Source organism: Eucalyptus grandis, chromosome 6, assembly GCF_016545825.1.
Source record: "Eucalyptus grandis isolate ANBG69807.140 chromosome 6, ASM1654582v1, whole genome shotgun sequence".
NCBI classification, from domain to species: domain Eukaryota; kingdom Viridiplantae; phylum Streptophyta; class Magnoliopsida; order Myrtales; family Myrtaceae; genus Eucalyptus; species Eucalyptus grandis.
The window spans coordinates 56993856-57015464 of record NC_052617.1 but is presented as its reverse complement, the minus strand read 5'-3'; the positions used below and the strand labels follow the sequence as shown (position 1 = coordinate 57015464).

At 39.7% G+C, this 21609-nt stretch overlaps 2 protein-coding genes across 4 annotated transcripts; one reads left to right on the top strand and one right to left on the bottom strand.

Annotated features, from left to right (window-relative positions):
* The first annotated feature begins 248 nt into the window (after positions 1 to 248).
* On the top strand, positions 249 to 5274 carry LOC104451002 (uncharacterized protein At4g15545). 3 transcript variants are annotated; one of them, XR_005552301.1, is made up of 11 exons: positions 250 to 780; positions 1102 to 1170; positions 1782 to 1835; positions 1972 to 2035; positions 2203 to 2253; positions 3363 to 3608; positions 3859 to 3904; positions 4010 to 4088; positions 4187 to 4279; positions 4852 to 4988; positions 5082 to 5274. XR_005552301.1 is itself a non-coding variant. In XM_010065745.3 (10 exons), exons 1-9 carry the CDS (start codon positions 487 to 489, stop codon positions 4277 to 4279), a joined length of 996 nt encoding a protein of 331 aa, XP_010064047.2. In that variant the 5' UTR covers positions 249 to 486; the 3' UTR covers positions 4280 to 4313; positions 4852 to 5274. The 3 variants fall into 3 exon arrangements, 2 of the variants coding, with proteins under 2 accessions (XP_010064047.2, XP_010064046.2); XM_010065745.3 differs by having other exon boundaries at positions 249 to 780; positions 4187 to 4313; positions 4852 to 5274; XM_010065744.3 differs by having other exon boundaries at positions 4852 to 5274.
* Positions 5275 to 6463: 1189 nt separating this feature from the next.
* LOC104451001 (valine--tRNA ligase, mitochondrial 1) lies at positions 6464 to 19120 on the bottom strand. The gene is given in 23 exon segments (XM_010065743.3): positions 6464 to 6869; positions 7425 to 7573; positions 8785 to 8884; positions 9545 to 9651; positions 9830 to 10212; positions 10215 to 10329; positions 10477 to 10601; positions 10604 to 10727; positions 11379 to 11781; positions 12115 to 12314; positions 13879 to 14049; positions 14132 to 14434; positions 14509 to 14566; positions 15100 to 15179; positions 15362 to 15445; positions 15548 to 15625; positions 16749 to 16832; positions 16919 to 16984; positions 17817 to 17889; positions 17981 to 18150; positions 18357 to 18419; positions 18697 to 18765; positions 18920 to 19120. Coding segments are annotated over 23 exon segments (3177 nt in total). The 5' UTR covers positions 18923 to 19120; the 3' UTR covers positions 6464 to 6700.
* Between the last annotated feature and the right edge of the window lie 2489 nt (positions 19121 to 21609).

Here is a 21609-nt window from a genome sequence, read left to right as displayed (position 1 = left end):
TGAGATCTGCATACTAATTTAAACAGCCGCTCGCCGTTTGTCATTATATTTAACAAACCCCTTCACTATACAAGTTTTTGGCATTTTCCAGCGGTGGAGCGGAAAACTCCCTCATAATTGTGAAGAAGAAAATATCAAAATCAGGGCCAGCTCTGGTGGCGCCTCTCTTTTCCTGGAAAAAGACTTCCCATTTTGGAGGGAAAAACTGCAACTTTCAAAACGCGGAAAACGACAGGACACCCCCACCGCATGACATTACATTGCACGCCCCTTCTCACCAAACCCTAACCCCCTCCTCTCTCTCTCTCTCTCTCTCTCTTCGAAATCGATTCGTCCGAGGTCGGTCTCCGTCTCTTTCATCCTCTCCGCAAACCTCGACCGACGCCCTTCCTTCGCAATCGCGGTCGCGGTCGCGGTCGCCATTCTTGGTTTCGTGTTGCCTTGAGAGGGAAGGGTGGGCGGGTGGGCGATTGGAATTGGGGTGGTATGATGTCGCGAAGCGGCGTCGGCAATGGGGGCGGTGGCCCCGACTTCGAGCTGGCCGAGGAGATACTGGCGGTGATGCCGACCGACCCTTACGACCAGCTGGATCTGGCCCGCAAGATCACCTCCATGGCCATCGCCTCCCGCGTCTCCAAGCTCGAGTCCGACGTCTCCCGCTCCAAGCAGAAGCTCCACGACAAGGACCGCATCATCTACGAGCTCGAGGAGAAGGTCGCTCACCTCGACCGCTCCCACCAGGAGGCCGACTCGCGTCTCAAGATTGTCCTCGATGAGAATGTAGGTTCAATTTTTATTTTATTTTTTCCTTTTACAGTTTCATTTGCCCTTTGACTACCGATGGAACGGTTGCTGCTTTGGTTTCGTTGATGTCGAGTTTACGTGCTCAAGCTTGTTATTTATGTCGGAATTGACGAATTCGATTCTGGAGAAGTTAATTCTGTCGGAGAATCACGAAGCCATCTATTTAGTGGTACCGGTTCATGTGCGTACGAGATTGTATGAAAAGCTTTCACCTGCTGTGAAAAATTGTGGCTCTTTCATGTCTCGTTGAAGCTAAATTGGAGCTGATACTTTTGTTTGTCTTGTCTGTTGCTGAAGATGAGGCTCTCGAAAGAACGCGATTCCTTGTGCGTGACTGTCAAGAAGCTCAGTCGTGATCTGGCAAAGGTGATATTGCTTTACTTCTGAGTTAATGTCTTTCACCTTGTTTCTGATTAAAAGGCTTAAAAAAAGACTAATCTGCTTGGGTGTGTTTGTTTGGCAGACAATCGATGGTTTAGAAAGTATTTTCTTTAAAATGATTGTTCGTATCACTTACGAAAATGAATTGGCGAATGGTATTTTCATCGTTTAAGAAAATATTTGGGCATTAATTGTTGATAATAGTAAAAAAATGTTTACTGTTGACTAATTTTTGTAAGTGATAGAAGCGGTCAATTTTAGGATAACATTTTCCAAATTCTTGAATTTTTGGCAAATCAAACACATGGTTTCTCCCAGTATATATTTTTTCCCGCAAGGAATGCAGTTATGGAGTAGGATTATTTTTTTCACAGTAAAGTCAGTCAGTGCAGCCTTTTACTCTATACTTGACTTCTGTCATGGATTTTCCTTAAGTTGAAATATCTTCGCTGTTCTTGATGAGTTTGCCCCTTGCCATCAGGCATGTTATGTTCCTTACTTGCTGCTGCTAACATCAAAAGTGATGAAACCTGTGCCTTATGTGCATTTTTATAATCACAAAATATTCGATATTGATGTACATCTCCTATTGACAGCTAGAAACATTTAAAAGACAACTGATGCAGTCGCTGAATGACGAAAATGCATTGGTAAGATTCCGATACTCAGCTTCCATTTATATTCTCCATGGTTTTCATCACTTTTTGCTGGTGTGAAGTCTTTCGTGTTTGTGATTTTCTTCTCTTACAATTTCAATTTTATTGATGGAGATTTAACTCTTCACAGCCTGCTGAAACCGTTGATATTGGGACCTGTGATCAGTCAAATTCAAACTCCTATCCATTTAAGGGTATGAGAAACATGCTTTGAGGAAGCTTGTCGTTGTATAAATGAAAGGCTGCTCATGTCCATCAATTTTTCGTCCATCCATTTCCATGAACAATTTTTTTTTTTTTTTTTTTCGTGCATTTAGCCACTATTTTGGAATTGACTCACAATGCCTGACTTGTGATGTAGATGCAAATGGTTACAGTGGCTCTGCTAATGTTGGCAACAACATGGATGGAGGTATTTCTTCGACAATTGCATAAAAGAACACTGACTATTTCAAGGCTTTAAAGTACTTGTAGATAATGAGGGAATCACTTTCATTTGAGCATTCTCTAACTGTTTCTGTTTATTCTATAGTTTAATAATTTGTTTCTCTTTGATCGATATCATGTGATTAACTTTGTCCCAGGCATACTTCTGAATAAATGATCAATGATTTCAAGGCATTATAAGCCATATGTTAAATTTGACTAACATTATGGTAAATTGAATGCATTGTTACACAATTTCGTTCTATCCAAGTACTTCAAATACTGGGTCAGGAACATTGATTTAAATATGACACTGTAGCTGCATATGCTGGATCTTGTTTGGGGTGGCTTAGATTTTTTACTTTGTGATTTTGGTTATGAAGTTTGTGGAACTTTGCTTTGTAGCTTATAGTCTACAAATACCAAAGGCATAGGTGAAGAATGTTATAATTCTGCTCTGAACACTTCAAAAAGTAATTCTTCTTTTATATTTACATTTCTCTATTGAAGCTTAAAGCACAGACTGAATCTCAGCTACAGTTTATTTTGCTTCTGGTTTCTGCACATACATATATATATTATTGGTCGGCTTTTTTATGGCAAACAACCAATTGCATCGGAAGGTATAGGCCAAAGAAATCTTGCTTGGACTGTGATGACAAATAGAAATGAACCAAAAACCATAAGCTGGGACGCAGAACCAAGGGGCTAAAATGCAACCTGATCACCACTTTCAAAACTGGTCCTCAATTATTCAAAATATTAATCAGAGCGACATGGGTTCCTCTACCATTTACACACCATTGAGAGTTAAATGAGGACTTGGGATGGTGTACACTAGTTGCACAAATTTAAGGTGGTGGATGTCAAAGCATGTGAAGCATATAACTGGGGTGTGCATGTTCTCGCTTTATATGCGCTTTCTTCTTTTTGAGATGTCTTAACTTTGTTTGGATCCTCTGGAACTTTTCTAATGAAGTGTCAATTGAATGTGATGGGCATACTGCAGATTGATATCATGCCATGTTATCTATCTCTACTTTGTAAAAGTAGAAAGAAAAAACATTGTTAAGCACTTCTTTGATTTCCTCACAGCTTCACGGCAGGCTGCACAAAGACTTTCAATAACTCCATATATTACACCAAAACTTACTCCAACTGGAACTCCAAAATTTTTTTCTCAAAATGGCTCTCCTAGAGGATATTCTGCTGCTGGATCACCCCAGAAAACTTCAGGTGCAACAACTCCTACAAAACCCCAATATGCACTCTCTATGTGGTACCCATCAAGTCAGCAGTCATCAGCTGCAAACTCGCCTCCTCGTGGACGCTCTTTGCCAGGTTTGTGATGAAGAGTGATTGCTATTTTATTTTATAACTGTTTGTTTTCATAATTGTGAACTTTAGATCTGCTTGTTGACTGTGTTTGTCTTCTACTGTATACTTTTGTTGAGCCATATTCTCTTTCCAACACTTCGATGCTGTTTTTCCTCTCGTATAAGCCAACACCAGTGTAGATTATGTTAGCTATAGAATATTGTGTTCCTTTGGCGGGCAACTGAGTGCATCTTCCTTTAAAAAATTACCTTAGGTCACACTCCTCGAATTGATGGAAAAGAATTTTTTCGTCAAGCAAGGTACGTTTGCACCAACTCCATTGCAACTTTGATTTGAGTGAGAGACCTATAGTATTGCAACATTTCTGATGAGGCTATGCTTTGTTTGGTATTGGGTTAATGCAGGACTCGTCTATCGTATGAGCAATTCAGTGCTTTTTTGGCAAACATTAAGGAGCTTAATGCTCAAAAGCAAACTCGAGAGGTGACATTCTTAGAGAAAACAATCTCTTTAATTGTTGAGATTGGCTTGTTAGCTTTCAGATATTGTGAACTGATGTGGTTTAATACTCATCTTTCCAGGAAACTTTGAGGAAAGCAGAGGAAATATTTGGGACTGACAACAAAGATCTCTATTTATCATTCCAGGGATTGCTTAACCGCAATGTTAATTAGGTGAGGAGAAAGTCTTTACTTGACATAATAAAAGGTACTTTTGCTTCTCTACCTAACTGTAAATAAGTTCACTCCAGCCCTGTCAAAGTTGGTCTTGAACACATATGGTGGACTAGCCATGTACCCAAAATTTGGAGGAAGTTATATATATCGTTTTACCGATGCATTTAATGAATTTATACACGATAGCACTCTGCAAAGCATATAAAATCATCCTTGGTATTGCTGCTTGTCTTTCTTAATTCCCCTGGGTGCTGTTGCTGCATTTTTTTCTGCAAGTCTTTGACCAACCTTTCTTTAGGTGATTTTTCTGTTACCAAAGAAGTCCACCATTCCATACAGTGATTTGATGGTTGGATTTTATTTAAGCATAAGCTGCTTTTGGTGTGTAAAATCCACCTTTTTTTCTGAAGTTTGTTTGTTGATGGGAATGACTGAATTCCAAAGGTTATTTTACTTAGGAAAGATAATCGGTTTTATGATTCTCTTTTGCTATCCCATAACTATAAGTTCACTTGTCTCTGTTTGGAGTTTAATGAATGCTATTTACACAATAAATTCGTACTCTGCAGGAGCTGATATATATATCATTGTCATTCTGGGGATTGCTCATCACCAACTGTCGCTCATATTCACTGGACTATACTTTCTCTGCAACTCACTATTATTTCAAGGGCGGTTAGTCAAGCTAAGAGGAAGGCCAATTTTGGTATCACTGCTTTCCATAGTTTGCTGTTGTCTGTGTACATCGTAGTTTGCTTGTGCCACCTCAGGCAGTAAATTTGTAGAGTGTGCAATGTAGGGAGGAACGTTTACTGCAAGTCTCGTCGCAAAAATGTGCCCCTAACCAACACCCACCCCCCCGCCGCGAGGACCAAAGATATTTATATTAAGCATCTCTTCAAAGGTTTTTCTTTAAACCAAAAATAATGGGGTTCCATATTCTTATGTAGTTCATTACAATATCATGTGTTTTATGGATTTCGGTCGCCGAATGAAACAAAGTTCATGCTCTAAACTGACACTGTCGACGTACATCAAAGCTGGAAAGTTATCATATATACCCATAATCAGTAGGTTCACTCTGCCAATGTGCATGAACGTTGGTACCATGACTCATTTGTGATGAATGAATATGGATGTTTACTCATTCAGCTGGCAATGGGGATAAACAAGAAGTGCTGGCTTTTGGTGAGTGAATTTCTAACATATATGCCTGATTTACTGAATATTCTCTTAGCTCCTAAAAATTTAGGAGCTAAGAGAATATCCAGTAAATCAGGAGCAATTCACTCGCCATGAATAATTTTGATGAATGAATATGGAGCTAAGAGAATATTCAGTAATTTAGGAGCAATTCACTCACCATGAATCATTTGTGAGGAATGAATATGGATGTTTATTTATTCAGCTGGAAATGGGGTAAGAGTGCTCGACTGCGTGGCCCTTAGGCCCCGGGATAAACAAGAAGTGCTGGCTTTTGGTGAGTGAATCGCTAACATATATGCCTGAGTTACTGAATATTCTCTAAGCTCCTAATTGAAATTCAGCTAAATCATCTTAGTATGGAGCTTCGCGGGGCTATTCCGACATCGTATATTTGTGCGCACGAGCGAGGTGGTGGATAAATTTGGTTTGCGAAGTGGAAAGCAGTCAAACATCCTTTTCGACGTGGCAGCTTTAGAGCCAATAAATTCTCACATTTTTCACGATGGGACTTGACCTAGAAAATTGGCCCCACACCTACCATAATTAAGTATACGATCGACCAACGGTATTTCCTTCGATCAAGACAATTGCGTTCATTACGGACCAAAGTTCCTGAAAACACTAATTTGATTGGTAAAATTATTAGAAAAGTCAATGAGATAATTTACAGCTCATTACCACATTGATATGAAGGTAATCGAGCATATCCATCGTGGAATTTTGGTAGGCCAATACTCATTTAACGAGGCAAGAACTGGCTCAGAAGATCAGTCTAAGCAGCCATGTTGAAGTCGGATCAAAGGCAAATGCACTTTCGCATGCATGCCTTTTACCATACACCTCGGAAACCTTGCAGTAAAGCCCTGAGTTTGCGTCACAATTGAAAGGATCCAATTGCAAGCGCATTCTCTCTCTGATTTGAAAAAGATCAAGCAGCATCCAAACGCACTCCCCCCCTTGAATAAGCGAGATCAATTCGTACCATGGAAACAAGAAATCATTATATAGATATAATAGGCCCAACGGCAGTATATCGTCCCAAGAACTCCTCCAGAACAACCAAACAAATCACTTGGAACAACATTTCCTAGTCTTAGCTGGGGCTTCAAGGTCATAGAAGCCTCAGAATATCCTTTTCTGCTTTTTGTTGCATCAAACTTCATGTCGCCATCAAGCAGTCCAGGGCCAGTAAAGAATGAGAAAACCTGCTGTTTATTTGTTATCCATCGATTCAGCATCTAATCTTGAGTTCTCCCTCAGTAAAAATTCAAATTCCTGGATGAGCGTAGCCAGCTTCGCAGCATTATCTTCCTGGATATGAAGCGGGACCTTCTGTTCATAGCCAGATACATTCATGGTCTTCTTAAGTTTCTCTTGCTGCCTGCATAAGTAGACAAGTCACACCAAGTTATTAGATCCTAGCCATGTAATCAAGCCATATCTTCAAAGTTCAATAAAACTCTAGAGAACCAAGGTAATAACAAGCTTTCTTATATGAAAATTTGCCAAAAGTAGCTCCAATTCACAAGAAAAATAAAAAATAACATGCATCACCATAACAATCGATGACACCAGGTGGATAGATGAGGTCAAGGACAAGTGACTTCTCCTAGAAATGATGCTCGCACGGAAATAACAGGGGAGAAGGAAATACCAGCTCTCAGTAAAGTTATCATAGGACACAACTAGATTCTTTAAATGAACATTTCTTGTCTAACGAATAAGTTCTATTGAGGCTAAAAGGAGCATGCACATTAGTTCTGATAAGCTATCGGTAGACAAGTTGATGTGTGCAAATATTTCTGAGCTGCTAAAAGTAACTTTTCAAGCCAAGTGCTGTTTAGATTCAAGCATGCACATGCGCACAGTACACACATTCAAACACACGTGCAATCACAGAGATAGATGTGGACGCCTCCATTTTCAGTGGATTTACTTTTGAATCTCTTCCATCTTATTCTTGATCCTTTCCCGTTCTGCCTCTGCATTGAGATTTCCTTGAACCTTAAGATACACTTTGAGATTTTCATTAACATTCTCCAAAGCACATCCTGCTGGAGCAACATCTCTTTCACTCAGCAAAACCTGTAAATTAACAGTGAAGTCATCACTTGAACCAAAGGAAAACAAGAGGCATTTTACGAAATTAACGACTAATATTTGAAGCATTTGACCTAGAGATTAAGCAGTGAAACCCTGGCAAGTTTATACAGTAGAACTAAAAGTATTGTCAAGGTACAGATCTTCATCATATTGACTAGATTTTTATCCCCAATGGGCAGCTAAACAACATTCAAGAACAATAATGATTAGAGGCAAGTCATCCTTTGGACCCTAAAAAGAAAGAGTGCCGACTTTTTTTTTTTGACAACAAACTAAGCTTAAGATGAAATGGTGAACCATATTTAAAAGGTAATGAGCACTCACAGGTAGACCCGTTAAACGGGTGGGTCGGGTCGGGTTTAGGTCGGGTCATAAATGGTTCGACCCATTTAACCCGTTTATGACCCATTTATTGCAATGCAAAAAATTTTACCCATACCCGACCCCATTTAACTATACTTAAGAGAGCTTATTTCTTATATATATAAATGGTATTGCTAAAATAGTTTTATACAACACAAATTTAATGGAAAATTTTTATAATTTTTAAAATAATTATTTTAAAAAATCGATTTTTAATTATTTTTATTTTTATTTTTTAAATACTTTTTCTTTTTTCTTTTTCTTTGGCCGGCGGCCGACCACGGGCGAGCCTCGAGCTCGCCCGACACCGGCGAGCTTGAGTCTCGCCAAATCAGCGAGGCTCGAGCCTCGCCGGGACATCGGCAAGGCCTCCACCTCGCCGGATCCGAGCTCGCCCCTCGCCGAATCGGCAATGCTCAAGCCTCGCCCAACGCCCGGCGAGTTCGAGTCTCGCCGGATCGCAAGGCTCAAGCCTCCACCTCGCCCGACGCTAACAAGCTCGAGGCTCGCCTGGCCGGTCGCCGGCCATCACTGTGCTGGCAACCGGAGGAAGAAGAAAGAAAAAAGAAAAAGAAAAGAAAATTAAAATAAAATAATAATTATAATTTCAGTTTTTATAAAAAAAAAAATATTTTTGTAAAGTTAAAGAGAGAAGAGAGAGATTGTGAGGTTTTGGGTGAAAATGAATTCTAAATCCAACCCATTTAAGACCCACTTAAGACCCACCTATCAAAATCTTTAATTGTTAAACCCATTTAACTACTTTTTGTCAAAAAACAAGTAACCTATTTTGCCACCTCTACTCAGGTTAAAAATGAAACACACCGTACCTCTAATGATGATAAAGTAGCAAGAGTTACAATCTCCAATTGATGGCTTTTAATGATGTCTGCAACTTCCTCATTTTGACAATACGCATAAGCAGGTACCCTGAAAAAGGGGGTAATAAACAAAGAAACAATAAAACATACGAATCATTAAGTGCGAACTCAGTTGATCTTATTTTGAGATCTTTTTACCCCCACAGAGCTGGAGTATTATAACATAGGTACCTAAGAAAACGCACAAGAGAATTGAAATAGCTAAACAACCTAGCAGATTAGATAATCGTTTATAGAAAATCTCCTAAATCGAAATATATCTGAGGACTTAATACTGATCAGGTAAGACCCCCAGGTAAACAGCTAGGTATGTGTCCATTTCACCTGATAGATCCTTTTTTGACAACTTTAAAATTTCTATCGCCACATGTTCACCTAAGCACACGTTTGTGGAATGAAGGTGCTATAGTGATGGGATTCCCCAATGTCGCAGTGCATGGTAAGCAAGCACTACAAACTTCAAGCAGCACCTTTAACAGTTAGAAGATACCCAGGAAGGAAGCATGTTATCTTAATTCTCCAGGGGAGAGAAGATACAGGAAAACAAAACAAAGACCTCAGATCAAAGCTGGAAAAATAAATCAAAAAACTCAGTGGACCTTTACTATTAGGATAACCAAGTACGACATCAGCCTAGCAAATGAATGATGGTATCACATAATAGCAAATACATGGCAGCAAACAAAATGGAGAAAAGGCAAACCCATACCTTTCATTTTTGTGTTTTGTAAGCACCCCTGACCTTAGTGACCGAAGAGATTTTACCGTGGACTCAACAAGATCCATCTCAAGCTCCACCCTATCATTTGTCCAGCACTGCACAAAAAAGAAAATCACAGTGATAATCAACTCATTGAATTTTAAATCAAATCCTTAGAATCATAGATTTATAATAGAATCACAATTGTGGTTTGTCCCAGTTATAATATATAATGGCATATAAAAATTACACTGTCAAAAACGAACTTTCATTAGATTATCAACCTAGATTTACCTCCACATAGGACGGGTAATCACATATCATTATGGATTCTTTTCTCTGATTGCCCTGCGATGAAGGCAGCCGCTGCCACAATTCTTCAGTGACAAAAGGCATGAAAGGATGAAGCAGCCGTAGCCCAGTTTCCAGGCATAGCCACAAAGCTTCTCGTGAAGAATTCCTTTCAGAGGAAAAGGTTGGGTCCTCACCAGCAAAGTAGGGCTTGATTGCTTCAATAAAAACATCACAGAACTGATACTGCCACCATGAGTACACTGTAGTGGCTGCATCTGAAAATTCATACGAATCTAGTGATGATACTGTTTTCGATATAGCCTTGTTCATCACAGATATTATCCATTTGCAGCTAAATGGCATAGTTTCTGGATGAACTTCCACGGAGGAACATAATCATCTCCAAGCTTGCTCATAGCAAATCGAACGGCATTCCACAATTTGTTGCACCATTGACGATAGCCAACAACTCTTTGGATATCCAGATTTATTTTATCAGACTAGAAAAGAAGATGGGAAAAATTGTTAACACAGAAATACAAAGGAGATTTTACTGAAATTGCAACTTAGCAGTTGTAGAATGACATTAAGTCCCATAGACAGTAAGTACTATATCAAGGTCAAATAGGTGGGCAAAAAGCATGAACCTGAGCTGTGTAAGAGACAAGTGCAAATCGGAGAGCATCTGCACCACATTCAGCAATACCATTGGGGAAGTCTTTATCCTGTCCTGCTTTTGCAACAGCCAGCTCATTAGGGTCCAAATTGCCCCCTCCAATCTCTTATGAAGACCTTCAAGGCTTACGCCATTAATTACTTCAAGTGGATCGATGACATTTCCTAAAGACTTAGACATCTTTCGTCCGTGTGCATCGCGAATCATGGGATGTAGATAAACCTGAAAAGACAAATCATGGATCAAACCATAATTATAGCAGAAAAGAATTCCACGAGCACAGACAAAAACTCTTCATTTCCCAAGCTGTAGCAGCTCATTAAATTTTAATCACAGCAATCAGACTGAGTGTTGACTCTTGACTATACCAACTAGAACTATTAAGATGCTGACAGCGGGGACTCAACAAGTTAGTTGCAAAAGCAAGAGTCACATCAACATTTGACAGAAAATAACCATCCATGCAAATTTCTGAGTGTCTATGACAACAAAGAAACAAGCTTGTTGCTTTCAAGCATTTATACTATATATTCATATCACTCGCAATCCTTATGCAGTTCGAGTTATTCCAGATCCTCTAGGGGAAGTTAATCTGGAAATTTGTGTTATAATGCAGTTTTAGGTAAGTCTCAACCAAGAACTCAAAAAGATATTTCTGAAGAATCAAACTAAACGCCAATCGATAGACACATCACATTTCTACCAGGTTTAGAGAGGAGCTCAATCCAGGCATTTTCCTGGAAAGAAATCTCCTGCAGAGCCAGTGCTAGCAAGCTGAGCTATTGGAAATAAAAGAGCAATTATCGTAAATTTAGCACCATATCTTCATTTGATAATAGTAAGTCATATGAGCTGGAAGAGGATTTTACTCACCTTCCTAAAAGGTACGTCTCCTCCCAGTTTAATTCCCAACATTACCATTCGGGCAACCCAGAAAAAGAGAATATCGTGACCAGTCTCAAGGACAAAAGTAGGATAAAATGCCTTCAAATCTTCTGTATCATCTGGCCATCCAAGAACAGATAACGGAAGAAGGCCAGATGAAAACCAGGTGTCAAGCACGTCAGGATCTTGGCATAAATCAAATTTCCTCCCTGCATACTTCTTGCTGGCTTCCTTGTGAGCTTCACTCTCATCTTTAGCAACTACCCAGTGATCATTATAAGCACCAAGTTCCTTCAGTTCATCGTCTTCCAACGTGACATACCATGCAGGGATCCGGTGACCCCACCATAGCTGCCTTGAAATGCACCAATCGCGTATATTCTCAAGCCATCTGGGATGTTGAAACATTTCTTTAGTTCAAAAACACTTGCTATAACTTCATAAAAACGCTTACAGTCAAATGAAAAGCATTAAAACACATGGACATCAGACAATTGATAACCACACTGTCCAAAAATGAGGAACCAGTTTTTGCCTGGTAAAATAGCCTGCATCTATGCAAATTGCTAGGAGCTAACCAAAGGGAAAAATTATCAGAGGAAACATGGTTTCATGATTAGCCCATCACAACAGCAAGCACATCAGAGTAAAATATTGGGTGGAAAAATAAACAGCAAGCACTTCATAGACATGGTTCCCGATACTGTAGAGGAGATGACAGCACCTTTTCCAATCGGCAGCATACTGTTTAGGGATGATTTCAAGCTTTCTATTCTCAGCGTCCATTGCTACATCAAGAGCTTGCTTCGCCATAACATTACAATCCACGTACCACTGAGGCTTTATTAATGGTTCCACAACATCATTGCTCCTTGAACAAACTCCAAGCCTCATCTCATTGTTTTTGGAACCTCTATATAGTCCCTAAAAGCATCCAAATAAAATAGCTCAACAACTGGACATGCTGGAGAGAATAAGAAGGGATATGTAAAAGAGTATAAGCTAAGCATCCACGTCAATATTATTCCGAATCAGAGGGAGAAATGCACTGGAGTACCGATGTGTAAAGCAGAGAAAAAGTCAAAGATCCAGAGTTTTGTAGCAGTATTTGTCTTGTGTGACAAAGCGCATTAACCTCACACCAACATTGATAGGAGTGAGTTCAACCTAAATAGCCAGGGCATCCTCCAACCAAATTGAAAGCTGACTGTAGTGATGGAGGACAATGGGAACAGCCTCTGAAGACTTACAAAAGCGCGCCAAATGAAGTGTGTTGTTTTTTCTATTTAATTAATCGGGAATCTTCTTACGTGATTGTAGTCTATTAGGATCTTGAAATGTTTCCTTCTCCTAGATGGAATAAAATTTAATGTTTCCTTTTCCTAGCTGGTAGTGGATATGCATTTCCTAGTTTTGATATATCAGGTTCACTATTTTGACTAAAATAGTACACTAGAGAGTCTACGTATGAGGTTGTAATTCTTTCTTTTGAATAGAGTTGATGATTATTTGAATTTGGCAATTCTTTGTTTTGGGATTGTGTGATGCAATGATGCTTAAGAAACCCTAGGTGTAATGCTTAGGAAGCTTTGGGTGTGAAGCCTAAAGCTTTATTCTTCATCGGGACTAATTGTCCTACATCATGTAGTCAACCATATCATCCAATAAAAGAGATTAAAGATGTAGTGCATGGAAAGTCAAAGAACATATCGGTTGTTTAAGCCTCTGTCAAAGTTAGGCGATTGCCAATATCTTCAATTTGAGGATGCAACTGTTTCAGTATACAGCCTTAGTCCACAGTCAAACTTCTGAACAGATCTACATAAGAAGCAAGCCCAGCAGGCATCTCCCTCACTACACCCATTTTACTAACCAATTTAGGAGTTCCAGCTGGGCAAGACATCTCCAAGTGGGGTTTGAGGGCATGGTGATGTAGGAAGGGTACTGTCTGATGACAGGCCCAGGAGCTTGATAAAATGTTGCAAGAAACAGGTCCGTTCTAATACATCGCATGGGTTTGATGGAACTGCCCCATCATCTAGTACATACCCCATTCTTGTGTATGGGAGAAGCAGTGATGGACTTTGACTCGTGACTTTCAATGCAAGTTGAGTTCTGAAGAACTCATGACAGAAAAACTGATGGATTTATAATGGATTCCTCCCTCTACAACTTTGGCAACTTGAATATGCTTATGTAATACTGATAATCCCGTTCCATTTCTTCAGAAAAATTTGGTTGCAGACCCAGAAATGTTGATATAAAAAATACCTGACTCTGTGGGCTTCAAAGATTCAATCAAATTTGCCTCTCCCAATATAATTACAGAGGAATTAACCACATCAAACAAGTGATAAGAAGTCAAACAAATCTTAGAAGTCAAAATAAATAAATAAATAAATAAAAATCAACAAAATTGAGAGTTGTATTACCATGACAACCTACAAAATAACTGGAAACATCTATTGTGCAGTGCATATAATAGTACCTTTTGCTGCAGTGCCTCAGTAATAGCTTGACGGGCCTTAAAACGTGGCATGCCAACAAAATCCGAACCACCATTGCTATTTATTTTCCCATCATCAGTAAAAATGTTGATAAATTCAAGACTGTGACGCTTTCCAACCTCAAAATCATTTGGATCGTGTGCAGGGGTGATCTGAAAAAGATGGAACAGGGTATAAAAGCTATCGTAGGAACAGACATATAAGGCTTACAATTGCAATCGGTCAAAATTGTACCTTAACAGCACCAGTACCAAAACTTGGATCAACAAGGATTGCATCACAGACAATGGGAAGTCTTCTTCCATTAAACGGATGAATTGCATATTTTCCATGCAGATGAGTATACCTTTTATCATCAGGGTGAATTGCAATAGCAGTGTCACCTAGCATTGTCTCCACCCTTGTTGTGGCAACAACTATCTCTCCCAGGCCTTTCTCTAGTGGGTAGGCAAAGGATGTTAAAACTCCAAATTCCACAGGATTTTCATAGACTGGAACCTTTAGAAGTGTTCTTTCCTTGATATCCACATAATCTACCTACAAACAGATTCATCCAGCTAAGTAATGGAAAATGGCATTAAATGACTATGCAATCATAAGGCAGCACTTGCCTCAATATCTGATATTGCGGTCCTTAAGACGCAATCCCAGTTCACTAGGCGGAGATCCCTGACAAAATTTTCAATTGATTCAATTGAACACGAAGAGAATTCTACCACACAAAGAAGGTATAAAAAGCAGCCATCTTAATTAAAAATATGAGCATGCAAATATAAAACATACCTCCTAAGATTTGAACATATGTGCAAATTTATTTTACTACTTTGAAAATGTAAAAAGAAGTTCTAAAAAAAATACGAAAATTTAATATGCAAATCTGCTAGCCAATTTGTTAATACTGGTCATTATAAAAATCAAAGAGGTAAACCTCAATATTTGAGAAAAGCAAAAGGTACATCAAAAGAATGATACAGAACATCTCACAGTAAATATGTTAAAACATGGTAGCTATACATCCAGTTGATGACAATCAACCATCAGAATCATAGAATGTTTGTTCAGTTGACTAGTTCCCATAAGAAACCCATTACTTTTTTGACATTATTGTACCAAAAATACATGCAGACAGTGTGTTAATAAGTAGGAAAAAGCAGAGAACAACAGGAGAAGAAAAGAGGCTGGAAAAAGTATTTCTCAAATACCTATAGATAAGACCATCTCTGTACAGTCGAACAAATGCTTCAGTAACAGCCCTTGATCTTCTCTCATCCATTGTAAAGTACTTTAAAAAAAAAAGAAAAGAAAGGAACAACAGATATTTCAGGATAATAAGTTTCTAGTCAATAAATCACCAGAGGTAAACTGAGATATTGACACTAATGTCTTCATCAGCTTCAAACTCAAGTGCACAATCTATTCCAGTCCAAAACCTCATCACAAGATTCATGAATTTAAAAAAGTTACCTCACGGGACCAATCAAGCGATGCACCCAAACGGCGTTGCTGCCTTAATATAGTGCCACCATACTCATCCTTCCACTTCCATACCTAGTCACAACCAGACAACAAATAGATTCATCAAGCACAATGTCTTCCACGTGGACAGTGAAGTACAACCAACAAAGCTCAAATTAGCAAGAGGAATTTCACCTCAGACACAAATTTCTCTCGACCAACATCGTGCCTTGTCAAACGACGTTCACGCATTAGCTTCTTCTCCACAACAACCTGCAAAAAATTCCATCAAAACCATCTCAGCATAGTGAATAACCTCCAATTTCGACCAGAACCACAAAACTGACCAAACATGACTATTTTCTTATTTAGATAAAAGCGATTAAGGTGGTATATATTAAAATGGTACATGCCAAAAGGAAAGATGACGAATTCCGTTGCCTCAAGTGGTGCTGTTAAGATCTAGCATTGTCATCTCAATAATATTGCCACGATATACTGCTGGTAATTGTGGGTATATAATGAATTTACTGGATAAATGGCAAGAATTCCAATTATAATGTTTCCTACATACCAGATCTATGAAACTAGAAAATCTATATAAAGGGAAAAATGAGAATGTCATCAGATCCCGTACTTGCCAAAATGACCACATCCAGGGAAAACATGGATCTCACTTCATGAAATCTTGCAATATATAGCAGAATATTATGAAACTACTCAATGATGTTGGTGACATCCGCGCTACATTTTGCAGGAAGCCTTAAACTCACTTTTTTCCAACTTACATTTGCCTGAATTAACTAGACATGACTCGCTCAATTGAAATGTTTAAATGAATGCTAGCATAGCAGTAAAAGGATAAGACTTTGAACTGATTGCACCCTACCCCAATGACAACTACCAACGCAATTGGTATAAACATTTTAATTAGGGTCCCATCATGACAATTTTCCTCCCCAATATCGACACGGTTGCAACCTCATGTGCAGTGTCTCCACTATCAACAAGCACACATCTAATGAAGTGATGCTAATACAGTCGTCCAACCATACAGATGATCAGACAGAAGCCATATTAGTAGTCTCTTCAGATGATCAGAATGTCCACTCCAATCCAACCAAATGATAACCAAGCTTAAGATACTCATGGAACAGAACAGGGTAAAAGACCAAAACTCTAGGGCAAAGGTAGAAAGAATTATCAAGGTCATGTACTATGACAGCAAAAATAGACATAAAAAGATGAGTTCTTGACAACAGTTTTGGCTTTTTCTACATTGAGCTATTGGCAACCAAAGTTCTTGCAATAAGTGAGGATTAAACAGGCAACCTGCCACAGTAACCCCAATATCCCATCTGAACGTTAAAAAAGTAGAAGATGATAGCAACATCACCTGTGTTGCAATCCCAGCATGATCCATTCCAGGAACCCACAAGGCATTATATCCAGACATTCTCTTCCAACGGATAATAGTGTCCTGCACATGATGACAATGTGGACATGAAGGATGTACTTAGTTTTCATGAATGAGCAAGAAGAGACTTGCAGAAACAGTGACGCAACCTGTATAGCAGAGGTAAGGGCATGCCCAATGTGTAGGGCCCCTGTCACATTTGGAGGGGGAAGGACCTGCATGATGAGAAGCATATTGCGAAACAAAACTTAGGAAAGAGATTAATATGCTGAGATTGCAGGCTAATACTTTTCCAATCTACAAAACAATTTTCCATGTGGAAAAATTGAAAATGCAGCACAACTCCCAGTAAAGCACTTTGATAAATATACAATGGCAGTTTTACATCCCAGAATGTAATAGCCCAATTAGTTCATATTAAGCCACATTCACAAGAAGATAGAAATATCAACACATTAGCAACAAAAAAGAAGTATACAAGCAAATGACGATTCAATCCAATTCGAGATCATCTACATATTTTAGCAGTAAGAAGAAGCGAGAATGATACTTTCAGTAGAACAAACCAGAAAAGTCACTTGGTACATTAAATTCACACACCTAAAAGACAATCAAGACACACTACTTCAGACAGTTTCTTTCTTATTTTCACCTTCTGCCTTTTCCATTGTAGTTTTACCATCTACCTATCCTGGGTACCATTTACTAATGACACTGCCTCCATGCTAAAGCTGTTCCTCCAACTATTAGGCATTTATAAAGGTCCATGGTGTTAAATGTATAGGGATTCAATAATAAAAAACCACCCATCTTAAACCTTGAAAAGAGCAGAAGGCACATTGGAAAAGCGAAGTCTACTATTAGTAAGTCAACTATTAGTAATTGCATTAATAGACTCTGCAGTAGAAGCCAAACTAGCGAACACAAACTCACTGCATTCAATCTTAGAAAACCCCAGTCAGTCACTCATATCAAGTTGCAAACAAGAACATGTAATAGAATCCTAATTATGCTGTAAAGAAGTTTCCAGACGTAAAACATACTCACAATTACAAATGCCGGTTTCGGGCTGCTAGCATCTGCCGCAAAGAAGCCTGATTTCTCCCACCATGCGTACCATCTAAATCAACAAGAAGTTGGCCTGAGAATAGATCTTAAGACACGACAATAAGTCAAATCTAGAGTAAAAAACAAAGAAATTAAATTCTCACGTTTTCTCAACGACACTTGGGTTATACTGCTTGGCCATTTGGCTGGATAGCCTTTTCTTCTCACCAAGAGTGGTCTCTGGGTCAACATAATCCTCCGGATTCTCTTCACCTGCATCTCGCTTTATATTCTTTTTTGCACTCTTTTTAGGGACATTGGCACCTTGTTGAGCCTTCAAAGAATAACACAACAAAAAATATCAACCCCCCAGTTTGAAAAGTGTGATGGCATTAAAAAGACCCCACACGAGACAACAGACAAATGATCAACCCCCAACACCGAAAACTTGCTACCAGAGCGAGAACGATCACGCATGAGAGCAACTGCAAATGATCGATAATACGATGAGCAAGAACTCTGTCGGGCAATAATAGATACCTTAAGTTTAGCCAGTTCTGCTTTTTCAGCAGCCTTGAGTTTCTTCAGTTCCTTCTCTCTTGCCTTCAAACACAAAATCAAAATGCAACGTATTAAGAGAGAGTATTCTCACTTAAGTGAGAATGGCGGGATGAGCAACGAAGAGCGAAGCGGAATGCAATTTGCAACAACTCGTGGGTCGCGAGCGAAACAAGATCGAACTCCCTTCCAGTCCCATTTCGCCGCGCTCAGTCACTACTCGAATGAGGTCTGATGCACAACACAAAGGGGAGGGCAAAAAGAACGAACGAGTAACTGAATTTGCAAAAAGGCGAAACAGAAAAAGGGGAAGAAGGGAGACCTTCTCTTCCTTCTTCTTCTTTCTCTCCAAGTCCTCCACGGTTTCCGGCTTGTTATCCGGCTGCTGAGACTGCACGATCAAAATGCATTCACGTTCGACAAAGATAGAAAATAAAAACCCAATCGCCCGTCGAATGAGCACGAGATCATTCGATACCGAAGCGGATCCAACCCCCGCAATCCAAAGAAAACGCGGCGACGAGCGACGACGGAACCGAACGTACCATGTCGACGGCCTCCGTGGAACGGAGGCGGAGAAGATGGAGAGGGAGAGATTGCTCCTGGGGCGGGAGGCCGACGCCAAGTGCGGTTTGCTGTGCGCGTGAAGATGAGGCGGTGGTGGTGGTGGTGGTGGTGATGTTCTCCGGATTCTTGATTCTCTGCTGGCCAGCAAATAAGGCAACTCTGCTAAAACCCCTCCTCCGTCCGTCTCCCTCGTTTACCCTAACGATCGACGGGGTTCTTGGTTTGGGCCGCGCCTCTGGGCTTCCGGTTCGAGCGCGAGCTCAACGGGCCTTTGGGCTGATGTCAGAGGGCCTCAATTGGGCCGGAGTCGAAGAAGAGCCCAGGAACGAGAGAAGGCGTGCGATGGGCCACCCATCTTCTAACAATAGACAGCTAAGCCATACTGCACATTGTCAATCAATTGCTTCGAGTTCAATGATTGAAGAAGTTCGGATCAACATTTGAATGGCCTCACAGCTTTTATGGAAAACACCAATTTAACTCCCCCTAGTGCAGATACATCAGAGACGCTAAAGCTTTATCTATGCCTTACACAGACTCAAAAGACTTCATTCAGCCCCTCCACCATAATTCCATCAATGCCCACACAATTGGTAGAAATTTAATGTAATTCTCCAAATGGTACGTGGTACTTGCACCACTTGAGCCTCATCATAATACCATTGGTCCCAAGTATTTAGTTTAAGTAAAGAGAAACTCAATTGGTAGCAGAGCTCGATACAAGACTTAACTTGTTGCCAAGGAGTTCAACCAATGGCCATGACTTAATTATGACCATTTAATCCCGCCACAATATGGGTGTCATTTGTCTAGCCTCATCAAACGGTTGGCCCATTCTACAATGGAACGTCAATAAGGCCTTCTTACATGACATGCAAATAAATTAAGCCCACTTGCATCAATCATTGAGTTTAGTCGATTAGTCACATCCTAATTACATATGTCGACAGCTCTCCCACTCTTATCGATGGGTCACCTCATATAGATGCAACTATATATAGGACGATTGTCGGTGCTCTATAATGTTTTATATTCAGAAGGCCTGATGTCAACAAGCTCTGTCAATTTATGTATCAACTAACAGAATTACATTAAAGTGCTATTAAACAAATTTTACATTATTACATTATCTCAAATAGACTATCAATCTTGGCATGCACTTGCAAGGTAGTCCCTCTCCATCATTTCGTGCACTTTTTGATGTTGATTGGGCAGGCAATCCAAACGACCATAAGTCTACAACCACCTACATAGTTTCTATTGGCTGGAATCCAATATTATGATGCTCTCGAAAGCAACAATTTGTTGCTCAACAATAGCTTCTGAGCTCACATGGATTCAATCTCTCATGCATGAACTTAGAATATCTTCTTCGACCACACCTAGTATTTATCACGTTAACATCGGTGCTAGATATGTGTGAACTAATCCTATTTTTCACTCCAAGATGAAACACATTACCATTAATTATCACTTTGTTTGCGACATGGTTAATAAAGAACTATTATGAGTGTGTCAACTCATGATCAACTCTCGGATGCACTAACAAAGCCTTTTGCACGACAACAATTTCTTCATTTACAGCCCAATATCGACATTTGCAATGGAACGCCTCCCTTGCAGGGGCGTATTATAGAAAATATCTCTCAACCACAAAACAATTCCTAAAATTGCCTCTCAATCAAGTTAAGACCAATTAAGCACTTCGTGTACTTTTGGCAAGTGCAACGAGAGTTTTCAAAACTGACAAACTAATTTTATCTTTTTTTGTATAAAAGATTTTCTTTCCATGAAAGTGATTGGATTACAGATTTTCTAGCTAACGTCTTTTTATAAACCATTAGCTGCCTCGTCCTTCGAATAAAAGTCAGAAATGACAGTGGGCTGGCGAGGCGGCTAATGGCAGCGGAGAAAAAAGGGAAAATAGAGACGGCGAGAGCGAGGCACCAATGGTAGTATTGTTAGGATGTTTTGGACGCATGTTATTTAAATCAAACTTACAATCATGTAGGTGATATTAGGATCTATTTCGTGTCATCAAAAGTCAAGATTCAATGAAATTTCCCTCCACTCGAGGGAGGGAGGAAAATATCGCCTAGTAAGAAACGGGTTCGTTCTCATGACTAAATTAAATAAAGGAGCGTGCCGGCCGCAGGACCCCATCCTCAAACGACAATTATGATGCATATAGTACCTTTTGATGGCATAAATCTTTGCCCACGTAAGTCCACGTTATGCTCTTTTCAACTTCATATTCCCGACCACTATTGAGATCCGTTCGACCCCAGTTGCTAACGCAGGTGACCCTCCAGCCTTCCATCCCGTAATAAACTAGTCAATGCTTGGAGATCATGATTGGGTTAGGTATGGTGTTGTTGTCTCGCTTTACCTTTCATATATAAGTCTCGTGGGTTCGTTTCGGCACTTTAGAAATACAATGGCAGTGGACAAAACATCAAACTTCCCCATGCATGCATCTTAATCATTAGCTAATACGCACGCACTCGAATGCCGAGTTTGGACTCTTTATCACCTGATCTCGAGATCCAGCTTTTACAAATGTCAAGTGTTGCAGCGGTAAAAGCACAAGAGAAGACGAGCGACACGCGGTGTACCACGACTAAGAAATCTCACTCAGGGACAAACATAGCAATTTTTATATTAAATG

Bases quoted from the DNA above. Each gene is read 5' to 3' on its own strand.
- LOC104451002 (XM_010065745.3), top strand. From the start codon at position 487: ATGATGTCGCGAAGCGGCGTCGGCAATGGGGGCGGTGGCCCCGACTTC. The intron at 3,609-3,858 runs GTTTGTGATGAA...AAATTACCTTAG, and splicing joins TCGTGGACGCTCTTTGCCAG to GTCACACTCCTCGAATTGAT. The intron at 4,089-4,186 runs GTGACATTCTTA...TCATCTTTCCAG, and splicing joins CTCAAAAGCAAACTCGAGAG to GAAACTTTGAGGAAAGCAGA.